This window comes from Pseudonaja textilis, chromosome 11 (genome assembly GCF_049901715.1).
Source record: "Pseudonaja textilis isolate UNSWEBS1 chromosome 11, rPseTex1.2, whole genome shotgun sequence".
Classification (NCBI taxonomy): domain Eukaryota; kingdom Metazoa; phylum Chordata; class Lepidosauria; order Squamata; family Elapidae; genus Pseudonaja; species Pseudonaja textilis.
Window position 1 is genome coordinate 3,336,522 of NC_142000.1, and position 17,825 is coordinate 3,354,346.

General features: G+C 45.6%; 2 protein-coding genes across 3 annotated transcripts in view; one reads left to right on the plus strand and one right to left on the minus strand.

Annotated features, from left to right (window-relative positions):
- Positions 1-556: 556 nt before the first annotated feature.
- On the plus strand, positions 557-13,853 carry LOC113445325 (chymotrypsinogen A-like). The gene is made up of 7 exons (XM_026714446.2): positions 557-1,023; positions 2,445-2,548; positions 5,065-5,144; positions 6,874-6,952; positions 8,593-8,773; positions 12,031-12,164; positions 13,633-13,853. Exons 1-7 carry the CDS (start codon positions 954-956, stop codon positions 13,792-13,794), a joined length of 810 nt encoding a protein of 269 aa, XP_026570231.2. The 5' UTR covers positions 557-953; the 3' UTR covers positions 13,795-13,853.
- A 2,654-nt stretch (positions 13,854-16,507) lies between these two features.
- Positions 16,508-17,825, minus strand: part of BCAR1 (BCAR1 scaffold protein, Cas family member) — a 55,938-nt gene continuing 54,620 nt past the window's right edge. For both annotated transcript variants that reach the window (XM_087940432.1, XM_087940433.1), the window contains one exon: positions 16,508-17,320. In XM_087940432.1, coding sequence (XP_087796558.1) covers positions 16,802-17,320 — 519 coding nt within the window. In that variant the 3' untranslated portion in view covers positions 16,508-16,801. The remainder of the gene's footprint in view (positions 17,321-17,825) is intronic.

The following is a 17,825-nucleotide window of genomic DNA, read 5'->3' on the forward strand; positions in this document are numbered from 1 at the left end:
AGCAGGGATTCGCGTTTCTCCGCGATCCCTGCTGTGCTAGCTGCCGCTGCCTTCGATCCTGATGGATTTGGAGGCTAAGGCTGCCCTGTTGGGGCAGCTGAAGAAAGCGGGGATCCGGACAGGGGTTGAGGGGTATCGCAAACCCCCTCCCCAGCCGGCAATAACCCCCTTCTCTCAAGACGGTGGAGCGGCGGTCTTAATGGGCACCATAAAGAAGCCGGCAACTGGATAAAGAATGTGCAGGAGGAAGAAGAAGGAGTTTTAAAACGAAAGTTTTTTCTTGGTCGAACTGGGACTTTAAGGACATATTGAACACCTGGGAAGGTATTGGCTTTTTTCTGGACGCTACAATGTTCCTGATTGATGTTTTCAGCGGCGAAGAAAAGTGATGAAAAGGGAAAGATACTCTCCCTCCCTTATGAAATTAACAAATGGACAAGGAAAACCTGCTTTTTAATAGAAGGTAAAACCTAAACTCCTTTGTTATAAGTGGGAAGGGAGAGGCTTGGGAAAAAAAAAATCCCTTCCAGCTCTTTTCTGATTGATTGATTGATTGATTGATTGAAAGATATTGACAGCTGTGGATTCCCAATTTCCCACCACCCACAGATCAACATTTCTGTTCCTCTTTTGCAAAGACCAGGAGAAAGGGAAAAACACCCAGAATCTTCTTCTGATTGTCCCCAAGACATTGGCCAAGAAATTTAATTTAGCTGCGGTTAATGTCAATAAGCCCATTTCAAGCTCCTGCCAATTATTGATCGAATTATCAAGAGACCGGTGTGTCCATTCCCATGGACCAACCCTTTGTCCCAGGCTAAAAGGCAAACGTAGCAGAACGTTGTATGCTGGGTATACAACTCTTGGCAAACATACCCGGTACAGACACAAAATAAAAGTAGAAACGTCTGTACCTTCATTTCTGTTAAGCTGCCAGCTCAGGAGGTTCAAACATGGCTTCGTTGTGGTTCTTGACTTGCCTGGCATTTCTTAGTGCCGCAACTGCTTTTACTCTGCCACCCTGTAAGTATTCAACCTTTTGTGATTTTTTTCTACAGTCCTTGAGGCAAGGAATGTCCTTTCCGAACCTGACTGAATAATCCAGGGTTTGGTCAGCCAACTGGCTTTCAAGAGCAACCGAGATGATTAGGGGACTGGAGGCCAAAACATATCAAGAATGGTTGCAGGAATTGGGCCTGGCTAGTTTGAAGAAAAGAAGGACCCGGGGTGACATGATAGCGGTCTTCCAATACCTCCGCAAAGAAGAGGGAGTCAAGCTTTTCTCCAAAGCACCTGAAGTGGCAGGACAAGAAGCAACGGGTGGAAACCGATCCAGGAGAGAAGCAACCTAGAACTAAGGAGAAATTCCCTGACAGTTAGAAAGAATTAATCAGTGGAACAAATTGTAAATGCTCCAACGCTGGAAGTTTTAAAGAAGATGTTGGATATAACCATTTGTCCGAAGTGGTGTAGGATTTTCTGCCTAAGCAGGGGGTTAGACTAGAAGACCTCTAAGGTCCCTTCCAACTCTGTTATTCTGTTCTGTTCCGTTCCATTCTCTTCTCTTCTCTTCTCTTCTCTTCTCTTCTCTTCTCTTCTCTTCTCTTCTCTTCTATTCCATTCCATTCCATTCCATTCCATTCCATTCCATTCCATTCCATTCCATTCTATTCTAGCCTACCCTACCCTACCCTATCCCATTCTTTCTTATTCCTCTTCTCTTCTCTTCTCTTCTCTTCTCTTCTCTTCTCTTCTCTTCTCTTCTCTTCTCTTCTCTTCTCTTCTCTTCTCTTCCCTTCCCTTCCCTTCCCTTCCCTTCTCTTCTCATGTTCCTATTCTATTCTATTCTATTCTATTCTATTCTATTCTATTCTATTCTATTCTATTCTATTCTGTTCTGTTCTATTCTATGAACATAGAAGCGCAAATAGCTATTGAATTCACATTGCTAAGCATCCATGCCAGCTGCCAAGTGCCCAGATTTTGATCTCACGACCGTGGAGAAGCTTGCGTCCATCGTATGGGGCTGCTGGCTGCTTCCGTCTGTGTCCTTCCCAGGTTGACATTGATGGCCACTAACTCAAAGCAAATTGTAGAATTGGGGAAAGAGCAGAGGTGGGATTCAGCTGCTTCTGACGGGTTCTTGAGAACCGGTAGCGGAAATTTTGAGTGCTTCGGAGAACCGGCCAATCCCACCCCTGACTGGCCCCGCCACCCCCATCTCTTCTCTGCCTCCCGTTGAGTCCCAGCCAATCGGCTAGGTCTCCTTTGGTTGCCCTGCACAGGAGAACGGACCTGGAAAGCAGGTTAGTGGGGGTGGGGAGGGAAGGGGGATTTTGCAGTATCCTTCCCCTGCCATGCCCACCAAGCCATGCCCACAGAACCAGGAGTAAAAGAATTTGAATCTCACCACTGATAAAGATGATCTTTTCTGTTGCTTCCAGCCTGCGGGAATCCTGCCATCAAGCCCGTGATCACAGGCTACTCCCGTATCGTCAACGGAGAGGATGCGGTGCCTGGATCATGGCCCTGGCAGGTGTCTTTACAGGTAATGGACGCAGGGAAGGGATGGCTGCATTTCCCTCTTGCTTGATGGTTTCCCTTCCAGAAGCTCTCAACTGTAGTCTGGCCTTCTCAATGTTGCAGGGCTTGACTAAGGAGGCTGCAGAGCCTCTGACCATGCACAGAATGCACAGGACACAGAGCGAAAGCTGAATCCAAATATTTATCCTAAAGAGCAACTAAGACAATTAGGGGACTGGAGGCTAAAATATATGATGAACAGGTTGCAGGAACTGGGTTTGGCTAGTCTAGTGGAGAGAAGGACCAGGGGGGACATGAGAGCATCTTCCAATATCTGAGGGGCTGCCCCAGAGAGGAGGAAGGGGTCAAGCTATTTTCCAAGGCACCTGAAGGCCACACAAGGCATAATGGATGGAAACTGAACAAGGAGAGATTCAACCTGGAAATAAGGAGAAACTTTCTGACAGTGAGAACAATCAACCAGTGGAACAGAAGTTGCCTTTGGAAATTGTGGGAGCTTCATCCCTGGAGGCTTTCAGGAAGAGACTGGACAGCCATCTGTCAGAAATGGTGCAAGGGGGGGTTGGACTAGATGACCTACAAGGTCCCTTCCAACTCTGTTGATCTGTTAAGAGTAGAATCCGGTTTCCACTCAGTCAACCTTTCAATGTGCAAATGAGTTACTACACACTAATACAGGGTGCAGTCATCCAAGCCTTTCCACCCAAAGCTTTTACTGTACGCTGGGCACACCTTCTGCACATCCTTTATATGAGGAGGTCTCCAGATGGCATTCTCTTCCGTTTCTTCCTTCCATCTGGCCTCCCCACTTTTTCTTCTGATTTTATTTTAATTGCGGTTTGGAGCACCCAGGCCTTGGTCTTCTGTGCTTGCCTTTCCTGCAACCTGTTCCATATTTTTTCTCTTCTCCTCCTCTCCTGCCCGCCCCTGCCCGGTGCCCAGGGCTGTTTTAACACATGGGCCTGATGGGCATAGGGGCCCCATACTACTCTGTGTACATATATATGACACAAGATACATTCACCCTTCAATGCATATAAATACAGCAACACATTTATGACATTTTACTGCGTTTTTTAGTTGATAGTAACATGCAAATATAGGTTTAATTTTATTGGCTATTTACATTTTTATTCCTGTGAGTAGTTGTGGTAGGGGCCCCAGGACACTGCTTTGCCCGGGGCCCATAATGTTGTTAAGGTGGCCCTGCCCCCGCCCAAGAAATGCCCATGCAAAGATAGCTGTGGTTTGTGGTCAGAAATGCCACAATGGCAGCCGCGATAGTGCAATGTTATGCTTTTCATGGGCATCACATACACAGTTCTTACCTAAGAGAAGACAAAACTTGGAAAAATTTTTTTTTTAAGAAATTTTTATTAAGTTTTTCCACCTTTAAAAACAAATCATATATGCAATTTTTGTAGTAAGTTGTGGCATCGACTTTTCCGTTTTCATATATGTGTGTGTGTGTGTGCATTTGTGTGTTGTGTGCATGTGCATGTATGTATGTATATGTGTGTCTATATGTGTATATACACATTCACCCAGAGGCCGGAGCGCTGGAGGCCAAGGGCTACACTTCTGCTTCTGCAGAGTCCTCCGGATTCTCCTGCCTTCAGAGAATCCGCCCATATAATTATCCACAAACCCTAGGAAGAAACGCCCTTTCTCAGCACGTTCCTCAAGAGCTTCGCTTGAATCTCTGTGCCAGCTAAGATGCCCCTTCAGAGCCCAGCGAAGAATTGGAAGGGACCTTGGAGGTCATATAGTCCAACCCCCAGCCCGAGGAGCAGACCCTACACCATTTCTGACAAGTGGCAGTCCAATCTCTTCTTGAAGGTCTCAAATGATGGCGCTCCCACAACTTCCGAGGGCAACTTATGTTCCATTGGTTGATTGTTCTCATTGTCAGAAAGTTTCTCCTTACTTCCAAGTTGAATTTCTCCTTGTTCTGTTTCCATCCATTGTTCCTTGTCTGGCCTTCGGGTGCTAAGCCATAAAGCCAATGATCCAGGTAACAGAGATGCCTGCAGAATATAGTGACAAAAAACACCCACCAGAATGGCAATATAGAGTGATGTGATGGAAGAGTTCCTCGTTTTTTATATACTTCTTGGGTAGAGCTAGCATTGTTTTGTTGTGGCCACTATCTTATCTTTTTTTTAAAAAAACCCATATCTTTTGGATATCCCTGGAAGAAGGTAGAAGGGACACGATGAAGAGATCATAAAACCGAAATGAAAGAGATGATGAAATTAGACCTCCAGGGTTCCTTCCAACTCCGTTATTCTATAATTCTACAATTCTAAATTGTCCAGGCCTGATCCTCAACCCCATTTGAGGAGGAAATGGGAGACACCTGCATTTAAACCGTGGAGGGTTAGGTTACCTGAACAGTACCGGATCTATCCTGGCCTTGTTTAGCTCCCAGCAGTTCTCCGGGGCCATACAATGTGTATCTCTTGCCAACTATAGTCTGACCTGGGACTTACAATGTCTTTGTGTTGGCTTTCCTCGCAGGAGCCAAGCGGATGGCATTTCTGCGGTGGGTCCCTGGTTAACGAAAACTGGGTGGTAACAGCAGCCCATTGTGGAGTGACGTGAGTACACACTTTCTTCCTTGCTGTGTGTGTGTGTAGGGGGGAAGTTGCATCAGGCAGTAGTGCTTGTAGGGGAGATATTTGGGGCAATAACAAGTGTGTATGTCTTACTTACTTATGAAGGGACACAGTGGCTCAGTGGCTAAGACGCTTATTGATCAGATTCCAAGAGATTGAGCCCTTCTCAAACTTGTTGGAACTGTTGAGACTCACCTTGGGAGTTAGAGAAAACGCCGAGGGCACCTGGGAACTGCGAGGATGGATGAGGATCACATCTGAAGTTCACTAAGGAGGAAGGAACTATTGTTGGGAGAGCAAAACTCTGCCCTTATGAGTTAGCTGGGGGCCAACACTTTAATTTCACTCGATTGAAATGAATACCAGTGCAACTCGATTGATGGATTACGTGCCATCAAGTAATCATTGACTTTTAGAGGCCATTATCTCTAAAGGAGCTAAAAGGTGGCTCAGCGGCTAAGACGCTGAGCTTGTCGATCAGAAAGGACAGCAATTTGGCAGTTCGAATCCCCATAATGGAGTGAGCTTCCGTTCCTTGTTCCAGCTTCTGCCAATCTAGCAGTTCGAAAGCACATAAAAAAAATGCAAGGAGAAAAATAGAGACCCCTTTGGTGGGAGGGTAACACCGTGCACCTCCGGCATTTAGCCATGCTGGCTACATGACCTCGGAGGCGTCTTCAGACAGCGCTGGCTCTTTGGCTTTGTAATGGCGAGGAGCACCACCCGCTAGAGCCGGGAATGAGTAGCACGCATCTGCAAGGAGGGGAGCCTTTACCTTTACCTTATGTTAAAGCAAGCGAGAAAAGGAAGATGGGTTTGGGCTAAGAACAGAAAACCTTTTTGTAATTGTCATTTGTAAATGGTATTCAGGCATGGTGACATTTGGTTAAAAAAAGATCACGCTTGATTTTTGCTTTAAAAATGGGTGGTAATACAAATAGTCCGCAATTTACAACAGTTCGCTTAGTGACCATTCAAAGCTACATCAGTACTTAAAAAAGGGACTTAGGACCAGGGGTGGGATCTGACCGGGGTAACTACCGGTTTGGTGATTTTACGTTTTGAAAAGCTGGCTGAGGAATTCTGGGAGTTGAAGTCCACAAGTCTTAAAGTTGCCAAGGTTGGAGACCCCTGTTCTGAAAGACCCTCCAGGACTTCAACTTGTTTGTTTGCGAGCTCTTGAGCACTTAATTTTGTTTTATGGGCTGTTGAAGTCACCTACCCACTTCTGCAGGTGGATGCCAGGTCGTGCTGTGTCCCCCATGCTTTCTTTTTCATTTTTTAAAAACTTTTTATTATATAAAGTACAAAAAAGAAAGGAAAATAGGAAATTAAGGGAAGGAAAGGGAGCAGGGAAAAGGGGGTGTGAAATACGAGGAGGAAGAGAAAAAGGAAGAAAAGAGAGGCACTGACTTCCAACTCTTCCTAGCACAGTACAAGATAAATAAAACTCCAATCTCCACTTTTGGCTTTTACACGTTAATATAGAGAAACTAACCATTTCTATAACACCAAATCTTTCTAATCAACAAAACCAAAATCAGGGTTTCATTTTTTTTTCTTCACAAGCACACATTCCAGAAGTGATATCCAAATAAGAACGTATTTTCCTCTTTAAATAAGGTATTCAATGTACCCTTCCTGCTTTATCGTCTTCGCTATGCCCATGTTTTCTTGGTGTGTACCTGGCATTCACCTTTGCCTTCTGCAGGACCAACGATTTTGTGGTGCTTGGAGAATTTGACCGTTGCTCTCCCGAAGAGAAGATACAGAAGCTGGCTGTTGAGAAGGTGGGTGAGGCCACTAGATGTCGAAGCACTTTGATAAAGTAGACCGTAGCCTACTTCTTGGAAAGTTAGGAAAATGTAGACAGTGCCGCCACTAGATGGATTCACAACTGGCTGACCAGATACACTCAGCCTGTAGATCAAAATGGAACTATATCTACATGGAGGGAAGTAAGCAGTGGGGTGCCACAAGGTTCCGTCTTAGGCCCAGTACTCCTCAACATCTTCATAAATGACTTAGATGAGGGAATAGAAGGGAAACTTATCAAATTTGCAGATGATACTAAACTGGCAGCAATAGCCAGCAGCCTAGAAGATAGGCTCAAGATCCAGATGGACCTTGACAGACTCGAATTGGGCCCTATCTAACAAAATGAAATTCAGTATAGAGAAAAATAAGCTTTTACGCTTAGGCAAGAAAAATCAAATGTACAAGTAAAGATTAGGTGAAACCTGGCCAAACAAGCAGTAACTGTTGAGAGGGATCTTGGAGTCAATCATTTAAATTTGGGCCTGGCTAGTCTAAAGAAAAGAAGAATTAGGGGTGACATGATAGCAGCCTTCCGGTATTTGAGGGGCTGCCACAAAGAAGAGGGGATCAAATTATTCTCCAAAGCACCAGAAGGCAGGACAAGAAACCAAGGATGGAAATTAATCAAGGAGAGAAGCAACCTGGTATTAAGGAGAAACTTTCTAACATTGAGGACAAATTGACCAGTGGAAAAGCTGGCATTCAGAAGTCATAGGTGCTTCATCGCTGGAGGTTTTCAAGAAGAGACTAGCAGCCACGTATCTGAAATGTTATAGGTTCTCCAGTTTGAGCAGGGGGCTAGACTAGAAGACCTCCAAGGCCGCTTCCAGCTTCTATTCTGTTCTGTTCTATTCTCCATCCCAATATTCTATTCTATTCTATTCTATTCTATTCTATTCTATCCTACCCTACTCTACCCTACCCCATTCTTTCTTATTCCTCTTCTCTTCTCTTCTCTTCTCTTCTCTTCTCTTCTCTTCTCTTCTCTTCTCTTCTCTTCTCTTCTCTTCTTCATTCCATTATTCTATTCTGTTCTGTTCTTATTCGTGAGCCAGCCGTGTGCAGCAGCAGCCAGAAAAGCCAACACAATCCTAGGTTGCATTAACAGAGGGGTAGAATCATGATCATGTGACATATTAGTATTGCTTTAGTAATACCATGCGTAGAATATTGCACCCAGTTTGGCTGGGTGCAATATTCTCGCGATACAAAAAAGATATTGAGACTCTAGAAAGAGTTCAGAGAAAAAGAGCAAAGATGATCAAGGGGACTGGAAAATAAAACACGAAGAACGGTTGCAAGAAGAGATTACACAGCCATTTGCCCAGAATGGTAGAGAGTCTCCTGTTTGAGCAAAGGGCTGGACTAGAAGACCCCCCGAGGTCCCTTCCAACTCTGTGATTCTATATTCTGTTACTATAAACTTTATGCAAAAAGTAGCCTCAGCCTTCATAACTTTGATTTCCTGATCTGGAAATCAAAAGACCGGCAAAGGGTGATGGGAAAACCCGTAAGCAAAGATAAGCCAGAAGGGACCTAATGACCTTCTGGACTTCCTCCACATCACCACCTCCTTCTTGCAGCCTTAACAGCTTCTCTCTTCTCCCACCAGGTCTTTGTCCATCCTAACTGGGACTCCGGGAAACTCAACAACGATATCGCCCTTATCAAGTTGGCCACCCCTGCCACGTTCAGTGACACCGTGTCTCCCGTGTGCCTGACCGATGCTACAGACTCGTTCCAGAGTGGAAACCTCTGTGTCACCACTGGCTGGGGGAAGACGCGGTACAATGGTGGGTCTGAGAGCCATGTGGGCTATTTAGGGGTCTGCTTCTTCCTTCTGCTTGGTTTGAAACTAGCGTGAAGAAGAATGAGTTAAGTTTGAGCCAGTAGGGAAGTGGTGAAAAGGGGATTGCCCTAACCAGCTTTGGCTAAACATAGCCAGGTCTAGGATGGACAAAAGTCGGAAGGCAGCAATGGCAGGGGTCTTCTTCTGCTCCCAAGAAAGATTCCTTAGGTCCATGTAAGTCACCTGGAAGTTGTTGTGGTTCGCCAGCAGCCGGTGCTGACAGCAGCAGGATCAGACAGTGGGGAAGAATGGGGACCAGTCCAAGAGTCTGGAGAAGACTTGGATGAGGGTCCTGCATCCGATGCAGAGATGGGGCCAGGACCATCTGAGAGTGGGGGGCTGCCTCCGGAGCCTCCAGAGTCTGGCAGCAGTGAGGCAGAGGACCCAGGGGAGCCTGTTCCCAGTATGCGTGTGCACAGAGCTGCTAGAAGGCGAGAGCAGCTGAAACAAAAGGGGCAACTCAGGAGTAAGGCTGGGGGTATGATTGCCCTTCCCCTAAGGTATAAAGGACAGGCAAAGATGATGAAACCTTTGCAGGAAGCAAAGTCGTTTGGTCGGTTCCGAGTCATCCTGAAAGCTCTTTGTATTTCGGTTGCTTTTTCTTGTACGTCGGTTGGTTTCTTTTCTAGTTCATTTGATACTTCTGTTTTTGGCAGCACTTCACAGAACTGAAAGGTGTGTGCTTATCTTGGGGAACTGCTTGAGTTTAATTCTGGCTGGGAATGAATACAATTCCCAGCATTGCAATAAAATAGGTTTTGTTTTTAAAACAAGTTTGTGAACAATTACGGTTTACAAAACCTGGGTCAGAACAGAGGTTTTATTTTATGTACAACCGCAGAGGGACCAGCTAGCACAGCAAAAAATATCTCTGCAACTCAACCCGTAAGTTGGAGAGTTGGAGCCATCTAAATTAAGAAACTCCGCATTCCCCAGTACCTGCCTGTCTTGAGACCAACAATTTCTCCTGAAAGCTAGTATCTCCAGGATCGTTGCTCCCCCTTTGTGAAAGAAAGCTGAAGGCTTCTTCTCACACTTCACCAAGGAGTAGGGAGGTGTATTGTACAACCTGAGAGAATAGGTGGTACCTGAGGGCCAAGGAAAGGGAAGGGAAGGGATGAAAAAGAGAAGGAAAGGGTGAAAGTGAGACAGGAATAGAGGGGAGAGGAAGGAACTGACTCACAGACGAACACAATACAGAAGCCTGATGATGGCAGATGAGATTCTGCCGAAAACGTTGCTACAACTTTAAAAGCACAACTATAATGACGTGGGAAAATACCCGAACAAAGCTGAATACCATACGTACACACACACACACACACATATATATTCTAAAATATACGAATGACTACTTAAATATTAGGAAAACAGAGAATATGATGATCACTTGGGTGAAAATCTGGTATTAATTATGTTTAAAAAGTGTGAATTATAAATGCTTTAGGTTAATATTGGTCAAAGGGAAGTAAAAGTGGAAATTAACTCTGTTTTTATTTTATTTTTTTCTTTGTAGTATACATGAAATAGAAAATACAATTGATTATACAAAGGATATGAGAAAATAGAAAATATAATTAACTAGAAGGGATTATGTGGGAATGTAATATATTTATAATGAATGAATTATATTATAATCAAAAGCAAGGGAATGAAAATGTATTAAAATTATATAGGTACATTTTGGAAACAAAGAAAAAATATGAAATGATTATATGAATATCTCTGGCATAGATATAAGATATATTGTAGATGTGGGGGATATACCATGTGGATCCTAAATGTATTAATCTTACTTTAGTTTTACTCGGTTTTTTTTTCATTGACTGTCTAATTATATATTGGTCTTGAGAAAGTTATAGATGATAACTACATAAGGTAACATAAAATAGGTGGGTAAGCTGAAAATGGAAATAATAGGGGATAAAGAATTGAAAATATATGTGAAGATGAAATGATTTTGATACTGAATTAATGAATTGAAATATTGAAAGGGAAATTTATCTAACGATTAGTCGAATGGATAATACTTTGAAGTGATATTAATTAAGAAAGTTGAAAGTGTAACTATGATTATGTATAAATATTGTAATCTGGAATCACATTTGCTCACATGAAGAGATGTGTAAAAATTTTTTAAAGAACTGTTAAAAAAAGGGGAGAGGAAGAAGGGGAGTGACAAAGAGAGGTGACTGGCGGGAAGGGGAGGGGAGGGAGAGGAGGAGAGGGAAGGGAAAGGAAAAGGAGGGGGAAGAGGAGAAGAGGGCTTGCTAGTTCCTCCTAGCCAACATCATCAACTCAACAATGAACTTATTTTCTGCTGTTGGAAGAAATATCCTTCTGGGTTAGTTCCAAGTGGGGAAAAAGACACTGGATTCATGGAAGTTGCTTGGAAAGAAGGTTTATTGATGAACAGGATCACCTGCCTTGGAGATCCTAGGAGGAAAAAAGGGAAGAGATGATGAGAATCCCTGGGTTTTATACCCTCCGTTGGGATTTGAATTGGAGCTTGTTTTCTGATTGGTTGTCAGACTCCCATGAGGCCACGCAGGGGCAACTCTGTAGGCTGTCCTGAGTCCCAGGCTTGGTTGAGCCTGGCTGGATGATGGTGATGTAATGAAAGGGCGTTGGGCAATTCCCATTAAAGCTCTACCTGGAGTAGATCTTTGTTATGTAGAATAGACTGGCCCAGGCCTTAATGACTTGTTAGCAAAGGTGGGAGCGGGCTGAGTTTCTGCCTCTCTGAATTTCTACTTCTCTTTTAGGGGAACTATTCTGCCTTTTAGATATATCCTAAAGTATTTCATTTTTCTAGGCGGGGTTGGGTGGGTTTTAACCTCCAGCATTGCATGGCATTGAAGTACAAAAAACTTAAATCCTGCCCTGAAACGTTGACTTTTGAAATTCAGCTGAGGGGGAATAACAGAGGAAGGGAAGGCAGGGGAAACAGGAAGATGAACGGATTTCTCTCTGTCGACTGCAAGCACTTCAGGTTGCAATCATAGGCCAAAGGGGTGTTGTTGTATCTCCAGCATGATGCCAACAGGGATGGGGGGAGCTAAGAAAATCTAACACGGAGCAGCTGATCAGCCTTCTGGGGGTGAGTTCTGAGCTCAGGGGAGGCCAGAGAGCAGCCAAAGACGGATGAGATCCTTTACACTGGAAACCTCCTAGCCGCTAGTTTAATCTTTTCTCTTGCAGCTTTCGACACCCCTTGCAAGTTGCAACAAACAGCCCTGCCTCTCCTGTCCAATCAGCAGTGCAGTGAATTCTGGGGAAGCAAAATCACTGACTCGATGGTCTGCGCCGGTGCAGCAGGCTCTTCTTCCTGTATGGTGAGCGCAATACACACAGGCACACACACACACACACCAAATCTCCGCCATTGGCGTATTGCTCTTTTTTAGGCTAGTCTTATTGGGCTTGCAAAAATCTAAACCTCAGCAACTTTTAAGAAGCTGTGATAAGAAGCTCTCCAAATGTCCACTAGAGGGCAGCAAAGGATTAGAGTTGTCTGGATCCGTTTTAAAATAGGTGGATTTAACAGATTAACAGAGTTGGAAGGGACCTTGGAGGCCATCTAGTCCAACCCCCACCCCACCCAAGCAGAAGACCCTACGCCATTTCTGACAGGTGGCCGTCCAATCTCTTCTTGAAAGGCTCCAGGGATGAAGCTCCCACAACTTCTGAGGGCAACTTCTGTTCCATGGGTGGATTGTTTTCACTGTCAGAAAGTTTCTCCTTATTTCTAGGTTGAATCTCTCCTTGATCAATTTCCGTCCATTATTCCCTGTCTGGCCTTTGGGTGCTTTGGAAAATAGCTTGACCCCGCCCCCCCCCCGCTCCTTTCTGGGGCAGCCCCTCAAATATTGGAAGGCTGCTCTCCTGTCTCCCCTGGTCCTTCTCTTCACTAGACTAGCCAAGCCCAGTTCCTGCAACTGTTCATCGTACATTTTATTCTCCAGTCCCCTCATCACCCTGGTTGCTCTTCTCTGCACTTCAAGTCCCAGAACGCCCCACCCAGCAGTCTTATCTTAAAACAGATCTAGTCCAACGGGTCTCAACCTTTTCTTCACCACAGACCCTTTAAATACCTTTTGTGGCCAGGGACTCTGCCATAGACCCCAAAATCTTATCTTGAGATTTCATTCTACAAGCTTTCAGTCCTGTGAGAGCATCATGGCCCTCTAGGGGGCTGCAGACCACAGGTTAAAAACCACTGGTCTAGACAACTTTGGTGCCCTTTGCTGCCCTCTAGTGGCCATTTGGAGGATTACAGCCCAAATATAGCAGTTCTATTTCCTTATGAGTTGGGATTTAAAGGAAAATGTTTTTAATCCAAGTTAGAGACTAAAGGTCACCCAACAGTTTTTTTATGTGTGTGTGGGAGCCTTGGGTCAGATGGGGATTACCATTTTTTCCCATGTTGGAGTTGAAGGATGATCTATAAAAGAAACAGTAGTTGTGTTCACATTAATTAATGGATTAGTTGAATTAATCATTCGCCCCAATTTCTCAGTTATTCAAGACGTGCATGATAAACTACCAAAGCGGGCAAGTTTAAACAAGCCACACAGAAACTAACCAGGTTTACACCAGACAAGCTTAGTGGGTGGCACAAATGTTTTCACTGACTCGGTTCTTGGTTCGACGTGCTTTAAGCCCACATTTCAGCTGAACCTGCAAGATCTTTTGGCTTCCAGATGCCAAGTGGGGAAAATTGGGGCCAATCCCACCCCCAAACAAAGTGGGGTCTCCAAGGAACTCAAATCCCCTTTTTTGTTTTGTTTTTGGTATCTGCAGGGTGACTCTGGTGGACCGCTGGTGTGTCAGAATGGCAATATTTGGAAGCTGGTGGGCATCGTTTCTTGGGGTAGCAGCCGCTGCTCGACCAGCACACCGGCTGTCTACGGTCGGGTCAGTGCCTTGCGTGCCTGGGCAGACAAGATCATGGCCAATAACTGAACCTGGGAAAAGGAGAGGAGGCCATGAATGCATTAAAAAAATCTTTTCTCTTGAGCCTCGTTCTTGTCTTGCTTATGGGTGGCCCACCCAATGCCGAAAGATAGAGAGATGAACAGAGTTGGAAGGGACCTTGAAGGTCATCTAGTCCAACACCCCCCCTCCCAAGCAGGAGGCCCACCACCGTTTCTGACAGAGGGCAGTCCACTCTCTTCTTAAAAGCCTCCAGGGATGAAGCTCCCACAACTTCTGAAGGCAATTTCTGTTCCATGGGTTGAATGCTCTCACTGTCGGAAAATTCCCCATTTCCAGGTTGAATCTCTCCTGGTTCAGCTTCCATCCATTATTCCTTGTCTGGCATTCAGGTGCCTTGGAAAACAGCTTGACCCCACTCCTCCTCTCTGGGTCAGCCCTTCAAATGTTGGAACACTGCTATCCTGTCTCCCCTGGTCCTTCTGTTCACTAGACTACATTGCCCAGTTCCTGCAACCGTTCATCGTATGTTTTATCCTCCAGTCCCCTAATTGTCCTAGTTGCTCTTCTCTGCACTCTTTCTAGAGTCTCAATATTTTTATAGTGTGGGGACCAAAACTGGATGCAGTACTCTAGGTGTGGTCTTACTAAAGCTTTAGAGTGGTATTAGTACCTCCCTTGATCTTGATTGCATCCCTCTATTAATGCAACTTAGGATTGCATTGGCTTTTTTGGCTGCTGCCGCGCACTGCTGGCTCATATTTACACTGGTTGTTTGCTAAGACTCCAAGATCCAAGATGGTGTGGTGACCAAAATTGGATGCAATATTCTAGGTGTGGTCTTACTAAGGCTTGATAAGAGCGGTATTAGGTCTTCCGGCTTTGGCTAAATGGGCTCTCAGTCCCACAGGTTTGGGGAAGGCAATTTTCAGCATAGCCAAGTGAACAGCCACATCAAAGAAGGGCTGTTTTCCCTCTTAGCTCTACAAAATTGACATCTGTGCCTTAAAAAAAAAAAAATCTGGGCTGAGCTAGTAAGTATTCTTGACCATCATTGTCTACGGCAGAATCCCCATCCAGATGTTCTCTCTATGCAAAGGAGTGGAATTCATCTTAAGCCTTCAAGATTAAGATAAATGGGTGCAGAAGAATAGATCAGTGCGATCAATAACACAACGATTAAAAGTTACCTACAGTAAATCCAAGCTATCGCATTAATCCCGGGACACCTTCAATATAATTTAATTACCCAGCCTTAGTGATGGAATTCTACCCCAGGGCCCTACAAAAGGCTTCGTTTGCAGCTGATGTTTTCCAACCTTCACAGGTTGGGCGAGAAGCAAAGTCCACCCTCGGTTACAGACGTTCAATGGGTGTGAATTCCTGGCCCACTTACCTCACAAGGTTGTGGCAAGAAAACTGAAGGAGGGATTTGCCTGAAGCTCCTTGAGAAGATATAAATTAACAAAATAAATGTTAAGGAGCAAATGCTCTGGAAAAAGATGCAAGGCTGCCAAAACTCGAGCTTCAGGTTTATTATGGGTTGTCCCTCACAGCTTCTCATTCCTAGGGGGAGCTTAAGGTCCTAAATTCTGGAGCTGGTTTCAAGAAGTCACCTGAGGCAGGCCAATTACAGAGCTTCTCTTTCTCTCCTTTCCTTCCTTCCTTCCTTCCTTCCTTCCTTCCTCCTTCCCTCGCTCCCTCCCTCCCTCTTCCCCTTTCTTCCGAAAATCCTTTGATTGAAGAGTGATTTCAGGATTTGGGGAAGGTGTGTTATGGATGGCAACGAGAGACACTTGAATCCTGCTGTTTCTCCCCCTTCCAACTACATGAGATGGAAAATGCCCTCCACCTTATTTCCAGGCTCGATACCTTTCAACCTACCAGCAAACTTTCCTAACCCTTCAGGAGAAGAGCCTGAATCGCGGTCCAAAGCATCCTCTCCAACTTGAACTGGTTCTTCTGTTAAATTGTCAGCGGTTCTTCTATTTTACTGTTACTGTTAAATGGAACAAGTTGCCTCCTGGAGTAGCTGAACAGGGAATTGGACTAGATGACCTTCAAGGTCCCTTCCAGCCCTACGATTTTGTGTTTTAACTCCGGGAAGTAATCTCACACGCAGGTAAACAGCAACACCGACCATCAGCAGCTTTTTTTTTTAGCTCAGCTGAGGCGCGGCAATCTGCTCTGCTGCGGGAATCAGCTGAGCTAAGAAACAACAGGATATAGGGGAGGTGAGAAGTAAGAGCGGGAGGGGGTGGGTGGGTGGGTGTGGGGCAGTCAAAAATTTTCCTACCAGTTCTCCAAACCAGTCCACATTTTCTCTAGCTGGATGCAAGAACTAGTCCAAACCAGAGGTGGTATTTAGCAGGTTCTGACCAGTTCTGGAGAACCAGTAGCGGAAATTTTGAGTAGTTCAGCCAATCCCACCTCTGACTGGCCCCGCCAACCCCATCCCTTCTCTGCCTCCCGTTGAGTCCCAGCTGATCGGCTGGGTCTCCTTTGGTTGCCCTGCACAGGAGAACGGAGCTGGAAAGCAGGTTAGTGGGGTGGGGAGGGAAGGGGGATTTTGCAGTATATCCTTCCCCTGCCACGCCCACCAAGCCATGCCCACAGAACCATAAATAGTAAAATAATTTGAATCCCACCACTGGTCCGAACCCCCTGAACACACACCCCCACACCTCTCTTTCACTTTCACTCATGCCCCACGGAGAAGATTCTCTCTCAGGCTCCAACAGGCTGGATTGTAAATTTCTTTATTTGATTTAAATAGTGATCGTTAGCCAAACAGTTCTGGAATCAAACAGGAAAATATAATTATTTGCCCTCTACAATTGTGGCGAGGGATGAGACCGTCTTCTTGGCTGGAGCAAGACTTGGAGCGGGAGGGTCAGGGATCCAGGACTGCCGTGGTCAGTGTCTACCAAGGAAGGGGAGGTCGGTGCCCCCCAACCACAACCCTTCTTCAGTGGGCGGGTGAACCGGACAAAATATTTACAGTCCATTCACTCTGTCCAAGAACAACTCTGCTTCTTCACAGGGCAGCCAGTTGCCCCAAGACCATCCGGAACTGCTGAGTGCTGTTTGCCAACTCGTGCACCCGTTCCACCATGTCTTTGGCAGCGGCTGGGGACGGGTACTGGAGGGCAGCGGTCTTGGTGCTGGCCACGATCTCTTTGAGCATGTCGCAGAGGAGGTTGCTGTAATGGGTGACTTTCTGGCGGACCTCTTGGGCCTTTGCCTGGCGAGACAGAGTGTCCCCGATGAAGACCAGCTTGTGGGCGCTCAGGATGACGAATTTGCTGTGCGCCACGAAGATCTTGGGGGGCTGATTGGTGTTCACAGCCGTGAAGAAGGCATCCACGGCGTTCGTCAACGTCGTGAGGTTGGCCTCGCACTGTTCCAGGTAGAAAAGCAGCAGCTGCCGGTCAGAGGGGCCCAGAGCTGTGCCGCCACCCCGCAGGTGGGGGTAGTGTTGTGGGGGTGTCCAGCTGGACAGGTCATTGTCGATAGGGCGGGTGACCTCCTGTTCCAGGCGCTCAAATTGCTTCAGCTGTGGGCAAAGGACAAAGGTGAACACCGGCCCGGCTGCAGACTTCAAGGAAAGCCAAGCCCTTCGCCCCCTGCCCTGACGGTCTGCAAAAGCTGCAATTATCGGCCCATAGAGGAGTTCATTAAGTTGATCATTAGGATCATTAGGCATGTGGTATTTTAACTAACTTCAGCTACCGTGTTTCCCTGAAAATAAGACCCAACTGGAAAATAAGCCCTAGAATGATTTCTCAGGCTGCTAATAATATAAGCCCTGCCGCCACCCCCAAATAAGCCCCAGTTAAGATCAGCCGGATGGATGCATTTAGACCATATTTTCCCCAGAATAAGACCTAATGGGAAAATAAGCCCTAGCGTGAGTTTTTCAGATGCTCGTAATATAAGCCCTACCCTACCCAAAGAAGCCCCATTTAAGCTCATAGCCAGATGGACACATTTAGTACCGTATTTCCCCAAAATAAGACCTAACTGGAAAATGAGCCCCAACGCATCTTTTGGAGCAAAAA

Bases quoted from the DNA above. Each gene is read 5' to 3' on its own strand.
- LOC113445325 (XM_026714446.2), top strand. From the start codon at position 954: ATGGCTTCGTTGTGGTTCTTGACTTGCCTGGCATTTCTTAGTGCCGCA. The intron at 6,953-8,592 runs GTGGGTGAGGCC...TTCTCCCACCAG, and splicing joins AGAAGCTGGCTGTTGAGAAG to GTCTTTGTCCATCCTAACTG. The intron at 8,774-12,030 runs GTGGGTCTGAGA...TTTCTCTTGCAG, and splicing joins GGGGAAGACGCGGTACAATG to CTTTCGACACCCCTTGCAAG.